We start from the raw sequence: 9,707 nt of genomic DNA on the forward strand, positions 1-9,707 counted from the left end.
GGAATGGGCTTTCCAAAACCCTGCTGGAAGGAGCCAGATGTGGCCAGCCCTGGCAGGGCCTCAGGGTCTGCTGCCAAGCTGCCTTGAAATCAGCTCTTCCCAGCAGGACGTTGCCCAGGAGTAACTTTGAGTGTTGCTGTTGTCCTTCAGGAAGCATGGCACACAGCAAGCACAGCAGAGCTGGGCCTGTGCCAGGAGAAGACTTTAATGAGAGCCGGGGCTGATGGTGACAGTTCCCAGCAGGTGTCCAGCCCAGGAAGATGCAGGTAAGATGGCAGAGAGGGGACACGGGCTGGTTGTCACTTCTCTTGCAGGAACAAGATTTAAGAGCAGAAGGGAGGCAGGACAAGTGGGCCCATGAGGTGAAAAAGTGCATTAGGAGCTGGCGCAGTCAGGATGAGAGCAGAGGGAGAAGAGAAGGAGATGCAGGTGACGTGGCTGGGACAATGGTTCCGAGGTAGCAAGTGCCACACAAGCAGAGAGACAGGCAGAGGCATTGGGAGGTGGTGGAGTGGGTGAGAAAGGTGCCTGGGAGAGACGAGAGCAGGGGGAGATGGGAGACAGAGATGGAGACGGAGGGGAAGAAGGCGTGGTGTTGGGAGTGAGGACGCTGCTGCTGTTCAGGTGGTTGTGAGGTCAGAGTTGTGTGGGGAGCTGATAGGGCAGGAGCAGTCCCCTGGCTTGTGCATGTGCTTGTGAGGTCAGAGGTGTCTGAGGAGCTGATAGGGCAGGAGTGGGCAGGTGTGAGCAGCCATAAAGGTGACTGGGTAGAAGGGGAAATGACTGAGCAGAAGAATGTTCCTGTGAGCCCGGGAGCTGTGAGCCTGGCGACCAGAAGCATCCTTGAAACGTGCAGCCGGGCGCTTTGCAGCACAGCAAGGTACCGAGAACCCAGACACCTCCAGGTCATCTCTGAAGTGAGGCTCTGTCTGTTACGGTATTGTTGCCCCTTTGGGTTCACTTTTCGAGTTGGTTTGCTTTATCTGCCCAGCTGTGGGGTGGCAGGGTCACCTCTGGGATGGGTTTGTCCTCCCCTCTGGGATGCTTTGACGCTTTGTGAAATCTGTTTCATTCACTTTATACCAGCATTATATCTCCATATAGGTAGTCTATCATCAGTAGATCTGCTGCTGTTTTTAGGATAAGTTCCCTCCCTTTCGATAAGGTTGTAGTCACCTGCAGTAGTATACACCTACTTGGTTGTTGCTGTTCTATCGACTCTTCCTGAACGACTGGTTGTTGTGATACAATTGATGGCTGCTCTTCTTTACTGCTGCCATAGTAGTGATTGATCCTCTCTCATGGATTGCTGATAGAAATGGGAAGCAGGTCCATGGCCTGTAGCTCCCCAGGGCTCCTCACAGGCATCTCCAAAGTGTTCTGTCCCGCTGTGGAGGGCGCTGAAGTCCTGGGTAGCAGCCCCGGACTCCACCAGGGGAGATACCCAAAGAATTTGGTGTACTTTGGCAGCAAGGCCATGCCCAATACCTCTGTGGAAGTACCTCTGTGGAAGTCTTGCCCGCAATTTCCCAGATTCTTCTGGTTTCCTCTGGAGGCAAGTGCATTCCCAGGTAGCAGACCCAGAATCTTCTCAGGAAGCTACCCAGGGAGCAATGTGTATGTTGGGGGCAGGTCCATTCCTGTTGTTGCATCAGGACTTTTCCCATACATCTGCCGGAGCATTTTCATTTTCTTTACAGACAGCTAAAGTCCCAGGTAGCAGCATCACCATTTTCCTAGTTTGTTAGCTGAAGAGTTTTCTTTGTGTTGGAGGCAGGTCCACACCCTGTAGCTCCTCGGGAATCCTCTGAGGAATCTGTAGAATATTTTGGCCTCCCCCGGACACCGCTGAATCTTGCAGGGAGCTGTCCCAGAGTTTTCCAAGGTGGCTACCCAAGGTGTTTTGTGTATGCTGGAGTCAGGTCGATGCCCAGTAGCCCTCTGGGGCTCCTCCAAGGCATCTCCAGGAGTATATGGGTTATATCTTCAGACAGGTGAATTGCCAGGTAGCAGCCCCAGACTTTTCCAGAGTTGCTGCCCAACGAGCATTGTGTATGCTCGTTTGGATTCCTCCCAGGCAGCTCCGGAATGTTTTGGCCTGCCCTGGAGACAGTGGAATTTTGCAGGTAGCAGCCCCAGACTCCTCCAAGGAATCCATCCAAGGAGTTTTACCAATGTTGGAGGCAGGCCCATGCTCTGTACCTTGGTGGGACTCCTCTAAGTCAGCTTGGGAGTGCTTTGACATTCCCTGGAAATGGCTGAATTTCCTGGGTGGCAGCCACAGACTCCTCCTCGATAGTTAGAGGAAAAATTTTCCTCCCTTGGGACTCACGCGTGTGCCCAGAAGCTCCCCGGGACTCGTCCAAGGCATCTCCATGAGTCATTTGGCTTCCTCTGGAGACGGATGAAGTCCAAGGTAGCAGCCCCAGAATCCTTTAATGTTGCTAGCCAAGGTGTTTTGTCAATGTTGGAGGAAGGTCCATGGTCCATAGCTCCCCTGGAGCTCTCCCAAGCAGCTCCAGGAGTGTTTTTGCCTTTTCAGGAGATGGATGAATTCCCAGGTAGCGGCCCCAGACTCCTCCCAGGTTCAATAAATTCAATGGAATTTAACAACATTTAACAGTGGTTTACCATGGCTCAATAAGTTTGATGGCAAGGTTCACTTTATTAATTACTGCTTGGAAGAAACATACACAGGAAAATCGAGTGAGAATCAGGTTAGAATGGTTCACACAGAGACTGGAATGGAAAGGGTAAGGAAGACCCTCCCGTTGGTTCACGAGCTTCAGAGTGGACCCCCTTGCTTTCTAAACTCCTGATGGAGCTTAGGTGCGGCCAGGTCCAATCTTAGTCTCAGACTTGGACAATGCTTCATGTGTAATGGAACTACCTACACAAAGTTTATAGTAATTAACATTTAATAGCTACCTGGATTAAAAATGTTTCATGAGTATTAATTCAGCATGCTGTTAGTCACTTAGCAAAGATCTGCTGTTGGTAAGAGGCCTCTCTTCCTCATGGAGCAACATTGAGAGGTGTCCCATCTCAAGGGGAGATCACCGCCATGCAGCCACGCTGCCTAGCAGGGAGAGCTCAAAGAAGGCTCACTGAGGCTGTCACATTCATGGAATAAAGCAGTTGGCTTGTAGTCAAATGACATGTGATGGGAAAGGGATGCATGAGAGTCCTTGTACCCACAGCTTTCTGTGTTCCTTGATAAATGAGTCCTGGAAAAGCCACCCGCTGTTCATGTGTCAGTCGCATATTAATGTGTCAATCTCATGATCGGTGTGTGGGATAATGGCTGAGGTGACTTAAAAATTAGAACTTTTAGGTAAGGCACAGCATTGAAGAAGCTTCCCAGGTGGAATGCGGCTGACATGTAAGGAATCCATTCCACAGAAGTTCCCTAGGCCTGCACCCTTAGATGTTGGTAACGCCAGGGGACCTTGGTGTGCTGACTCTAAGAGGCGCTGCCCGGAGGGTGGAGCGGTGTGGAGATACCGTGGCCAGGCTCTGCGATTAAATGGGAACTTAAAGGTGTTATGGAACTGATAAGCTGCATATTTACTGCCCTGGGCCAACAGCCTGCCATGTTTTTGACAATCTGCTGTCCTTTTGGTGAACTTTGCTCATTATAACATCATTATTATACCAAAAACACACCTCCATCCCAAAAGCTCCCCGCCTCCAAGGTGCGACCACCCCTCACTGAGCTTGCACACTGAATTTTTCTAGTTTATTCCTTTAAAAGCGAAGCGAGAAAACTTTACACCAATCCTAAACAAAGGTCTGTATGACTAGAGTCACTCAAGCTCCACCCAAAAGGTGAAAGATAGTATAAAATGGTTTAAGAGAAAGAGAATGTTAGGGAAGACACCATCATGTACCACTCTGACGTTTGGGATCAGTCGACGGGCTGAGCCTCTCTTTCCCCCCATCGGGACGCCTTTGGGTAAGAGTCAAACACTTGGTTATACCAAGTGCCTCCCTCGGGAAACTTAGAAATCTCTATAGATTCGCTTTATTATCTTTTAACGCGTTTGTAGCCGGCCGTGTTACTCATATTCTTGGTATTTGCACATGCTTTGCAGACTGTGAATTTATCACCGGTAATCCAAAGCACCCGTGTGTCTGTTGCTCTAATAAACTGCACTCTTCATTGATCTAGCCATGGTAGTTTTCCTTGAACACGACCACACTCTTTAAGTGTGGCTGTGATAGTTCATGCAACACAACCAGACTGGGGCTGTAAGCGCATTATTAGTGAATCCGTAATCGTGAAGTTCAGTACACTGGACACGACCGGACTTATAACGTTGTAAATTAATGCTGTCGCCTTAGTGAAAGCCCTGAGAGGGCTCTGGTTCTGCTAAGTGGCTACACACACAGTCCTTAGAAAATAAACCGTTGACCAAGTCTGAGACTAAGACTGGACCTAGCCGCACCTAGCCTCCTCTCTGAGAAGGAGTTTAGAAAGCAAGGGGGTCCTGTCTGAACCTCGTGACTCAACGGGAGGGTTCCCCCCCAGCCACTCCTCAGACTCCTATTTGTAACGCGACAGTAACTCTTAACGCAACACAGTGTTCCAAGCTCACAGGCATTGATGCTCACTGTGTCACTCTGCTCCTTTGGAGGTTCTCAGAGAACAGATAGAAACTAGAGGAGTTCTTAGCCTGGCTACGGCTCAGGCCTTCACCTCCTTTGGAGCCTGAACCAAACTAGCACTACTTTAGTCAAGGAGTCGAGTGCATCCATCACAGTAGTGACGGCTCGTTATGATGCCCTTGAATTCCATCTTGAGTTTCAGCTGAATATCTATCTGTCGAGCTGGCAGGGTGCTGTCCTTGAAGACCAGCTGTACTGAGCTCTGTTGCTCTGCCATGCTTCCGACCACTGGATCCCCACTGTGGATACCAATTGTGGGCATTGCTTGATAGCAAAGAAATAATCGTGAGATCTGTCCAGCTTCTCCAGCCTTCATTGCTCACAGCTGCAGTTAGATACGAAATGTAGACGTGAAGTGTATTTGTATAAACATGTCCTTGGAACACCGTTTCTCCATTCAAAGTGTTCACAGGAAATGCATTTTTGGAAACAGCTGCATAAATCTAGATTTACATAGGGGGAGAGAAATTGCCATCAGCTTGCTGGTCCATGTGCATGGCCTGTGAAAAAAGGCCAACATGGAAGTTCTTGAAATGAAGACTTTTTGCACACTGATTACACCAAGGTCTTTTCTGCAGATGTTTCTACTTCTGCCTAACATCTTCATGCAGGGGTTGATTCCTTGGCTGTCCAGACCACGGGCTGCCCTACCCTGTCCTACATGTGTGCCTTTTTCCCTGTGGATTTTAGCCACCCCACTGCTTCCCCAGCTCACTCTGACCCTGAGATCTCCCAGGCTTTACTGATGTCTCTGTTGTCACTGGCTATTCCTTCAACCACAAACCTCTGCTTTCCTGAGGATTTGCCAATGTCTGTGAGTTCCCCACAACCTGTCTGGCTTCTTCCAATACGGTTCTGAGGCTCCTCTAGCACCCAAGATATCACAGCCCCAGACTTGCTTGAATCCTCTGTTTCTCTCCGTATACCAGCACTGAATTGCAAATCCTCCTTCTTTAGTCTCAGAATAAATTTCATCCTATCTCACTTCAGCATGACCCTTCATCCCCCTGTTATTTCAGGTCTTCTTCCTGCCTTTAAGACATTGACTGCTACAGACACCCCGCTCTCTCCCTGCACTTCCATGGGTCTCACAAACCCCTCCCCTTCTCAGGGGGTGAGGTGGCCAAAGGGATTCCCCAGCAGCATCCAGGATGGTGCCCCAGCTGCTGCCCTGTCTCTCAGCATTGCTCCATTAGAGCTTGCAGGTACCTGCAGGTATCTTGGAGCAGCCCTGGCACTTCAGATGTCACCAGGTGTTTGTGTCTGACAAGCTCAGCCCTGGCCTCCATCTCCAGGAATGACCATGGGAGCTGAGAGAAGGAGCTCCCATGCAGGTGCCTATGTTGTGCAGAGCTGAACTGAGGCCAGGGGAATCCCACCTCCTGTGGGTTTGTGGCAGTCATAGGTGAGAGCTGAGTCCCCTTCATGCCCCGGGACTACAAACCCAGGATGGGGCCTGAATTCCTTCCCTCAGCAGGGGCACAGGAGACTGCTCCTCCCTGTCACTGTCTGGGTTGTCCTGCCTAAAGATGGGTTGAGGAAAGGTGATTCTTGGACCTAAATCTAAGGCTGGACAGTGAAATGACACTTCTGGAAGGAAGAGTCTCTCTGCAGGTGAGGGAGGGAACATGAGTGCTGCCTTCAGCCTGTTTCCCAGCAGGTTCCCCTGCAGCCCCAGGGACACCTGGAGGGAGCCCAGAGGGGGCAGAGAAAGTGCTGCCTTGGGCTGGTCCTCTGCTGCTGAGCTGGGCTGGGCTCCTGGCATAGAGGGAGCTCCTGGCAAGCGGGCAGCGCTGCAGAGAGACAGCTCTGCCCAGGAGCAGCTCCTCTGCAAAGGGCAGCAGGGCTGAGGGCACTGCCTGCAGGTGCAGAGGGGAGGTGAGAGAAATAAGAGAGATGTTACAGGCTGTGTGGGATGAGATGGTGCTGAGAGCTCGCTGGAGGAGAAATCTTCACAGCCCTCTACGTGGTAAGTCTCTGGCAGCAGGGCAATGCACAGGAGTGTCTTGGAGGGCTCTCCTAACCATGGCACATCATGCTGCAGATAGGGACTGGCAGGATGGCTCTCAGAGTTTCCTCACTGTGGAGTCAGAACATGCTCCAAAACAGGGCTCCCCTGCCACACTGTCAGAGGACAGGACATGGCGGCTGCCTTCTCCTGGGGCTGGCTGCAGGGGTGTGCAGGCAGGGGTGCCCAGGGCTGTCCTTCAGAGCAGGGTCCTGGTGCTGCAGGGGACTGAGTGATGGGGCAAGGACTCTGCTGCCTGCCAGGGTCAGCACCCAGCCTGCCCGGGGAGCTCCCCGGGGTGCTGCGGGGAGAAGCTGTGGGTGGAAGGAGGGACCCCACGCAGGACAAAGCAGGGCACGGAAGTGAAGGGAAGAGAAGGGCAAGGCAGGGTTCTTCTGCTGTCAGGAGTGTACTTCATGGGTCAGGGCTGCTCACAGCTCCAGATCACCCCCAGAGCATTTCCAAGGGGATTTTTCAAGAGGAAGGTCAAGGTGAGGGTTACTTGAAAGGGAAAGAGCCTGAGCTTTGAGTTTTCTACTCCTGGTTGGCTGGGTGATGAATGACAAATGCAAATTCATCTTTCAGGTTTGGGTGGGGATCTGAGACTCTTCAGCTGTTATGCTGACAGATGTAAAAGTCTCACAGAAGCATCATCAACTCCAGCTTCCCTCTGCTTCAGCTCACAGAGCGCTCCAGCATCACCTGTGCAATCTCCCCATGACTTTGCATCCCTTTGCAGAGAATCCTGCTGATGCTGCTTGTTTCCTTCCCCTCCTGTCTATGCTTCCCTTGTTCTTCCCCTCAACTTGCTGGGGAGTGGGGTTTCAGCTGCCGCTCAGATGCTGACCCTGTGGGTCCTGTCATGCAGATCAGAATTCCCTTTTCTCCACTCTGCCCTGTTTCCTTTGGGGGATAATGTCTGAGTGTGAACATGCTGGAGGTCAAAGACGTGCAAGCACAAAGAAGCCAGGAAAAAGGCTGATGCACAGACCACCTCCCCTCACTGGGCACTAAGATGTAGGCAAACCTTTTGCCTCTCCCCAGGTACAGCTGTTGACTCCCAGTGCAGTAAAAATGCTCCTTTTGCTCCCAAAGAACAATCCCCTGGTAATCTTACGGTTATGAGTGGGTAACGTCTGACCTAAGCTGTGAGCAGGAATGCCTAATCCTCACCCCGCCCCACTGTAGGGCAGGAGTGTCTCCTCTGGAGCCCACAGCTGAGACCCTGCTCCTCCCTGTACACTCAACGAGCAAACAAAGGACCTCTACAAAAAGAGTTGAATGAATGTGCTCCCAAAGAATAAGACAATTTGAGCATTTCTATGAGAAACGCTGAGTTGTATTTCAAGATGTTTGTCCTAAGCTGTCAGTGACCTCTCTTCCTTGGATAGGTCTCCATGCCCTGAGGTAGCAGATGTCCAACAGCAGCTCCATCACCCAGTTCCTCCTCCTGGCATTTGCAGACACACGGGAGCTGCAGCTCTTGCACTTCTGGCTCTTCCTGGGCATCTACCTGGCTGCCCTCCTGGGCAACGGCCTCATCATCACCGCCGTAGCCTGTGACCACCGCCTCCACACCCCCATGTACTTCTTCCTCCTCAACCTGTCTGTTCTTGACCTGGGCTCCATCTCCACCACTGTCCCCAAATCCATGGCTAATTCCTTGTGGGACACCAGGGCCATCTCCTACACAGGATGTGCTGCCCAGGTCTTTCTCTTTCCCTTCTTGATGTCAGCAGAGTTTTATCTGCTCACCATCATGGCCTATGACCGCTATGTTGCCATCTGCAAACCCCTGCAGTACAGGACCATCCTGGGCAGCAGAGCTTGTGCCCACATGGCAGCAGCTGCCTGGGGCAGTGGGTTTCTCTATGCTGTGCTGCACACGGCCAATACACTGACAATCCCCCTCTGCCAAGGCAATGCCCTGGACCAGTTTTTCTGTGAAGTACCCCAGATCCTCACGCTCTCCTGCTCACGCTCCTACCTCAGGGAAGTTGGGCTTCTCGTGGTTAGTGCCTGTTCAGTGTTGGGATGTTTTATTTTCATCATGCTGTCCTATGTGCAGATCTTCAGGGCCGTACTGAGGATCCCCTCTGAGCAGGGACGGCACAAAGCCTTTTCCATGTGCCTCCCTCAGCTGGCCGTGGTCTCCCTGTTTATCAGCACTGCCATGTTTGCCTGCCTGAAGCCCCCCTCCATCTCCTCCCCATCCCTGGATCTGGTGGTTGCAGTTCTGTACTCGGTGGTGCCTCCTGCAGTGAACCCCCTCATCTACAGCATGAGGAACCAGGAGCTCAAGGAGTCCATTAGGAAAGTGATTTCATCGATGTTTTTCAATATTGATAAACTTCCCCTCACTCTCCACAAATAACATGTAGTGTATCCCAAAGCAGGCCTGTACTGTCTTTATGGTTTAATCCTTCCTTTTTTTTGTTATCAGTACCTGTATTGATATTTATGGTTATTATGTCTCTACATAATCATTTGTATTCAGCTCCCTCTCCTGAGAAATGAACCCGTCTCTCTCTCCTTCTCACCTGAAACATGGATAAATGTTTTTCTAACACTGTGTCAGAGCTGACTCTCTCATAGCATCTCTGTAATAAAATGACACCTCCCCCATGCAGTTCCTCAAGGTTTGGCTGTCCTTCCACAGCTGATCTCAACAACAGGCCCAGGAATTTCATTGCAAAAGGGCCTCAGTAAAAAGCTCATTTTCACGTGGGTAGCTGTTAGAGAACAAGGGTTGGATTTAGGACATGTGTTGTTTTCTGTTGACAGTTTTCTGTTGACATCCTCCAGGAGAGGAATCTGGAGCTGCCTGGAGAGCCCGCGACATACGCATGGACCGCGGGTGCCTGGGGTGGTCACTGCCTGGAGCCCCACAAAGTGAGAGATTGCCCAAGGTGGAGTCAACCAAAGGGAAAGCACTAAATCCAGGTGTCTGCAAGGAAACAAAGATGGACACGGCCAACCCTACACAGACCAGCTCCAACAGGCAACAGCACCTTTACAGCCACCACACCAC

At 51.3% G+C, this 9,707-nt stretch overlaps 1 protein-coding gene across 1 annotated transcript; it reads left to right on the top strand.

Annotated features, from left to right (window-relative positions):
- Positions 1 to 8,090: 8,090 nt before the first annotated feature.
- LOC142404073 (olfactory receptor 14I1-like) lies at positions 8,091 to 9,050 on the top strand. The gene has a single exon (XM_075490466.1). The coding sequence runs from the start codon at positions 8,091 to 8,093 to the stop codon at positions 9,048 to 9,050; it is 960 nt and encodes a 319-aa protein (XP_075346581.1).
- The last annotated feature ends 657 nt before the right edge of the window (positions 9,051 to 9,707 follow it).

The sequence above is a fragment of the Mycteria americana genome, unplaced genomic scaffold, assembly GCF_035582795.1.
Source record: "Mycteria americana isolate JAX WOST 10 ecotype Jacksonville Zoo and Gardens unplaced genomic scaffold, USCA_MyAme_1.0 Scaffold_68, whole genome shotgun sequence".
Classification (NCBI taxonomy): Eukaryota; Metazoa; Chordata; class Aves; order Ciconiiformes; family Ciconiidae; genus Mycteria; species Mycteria americana.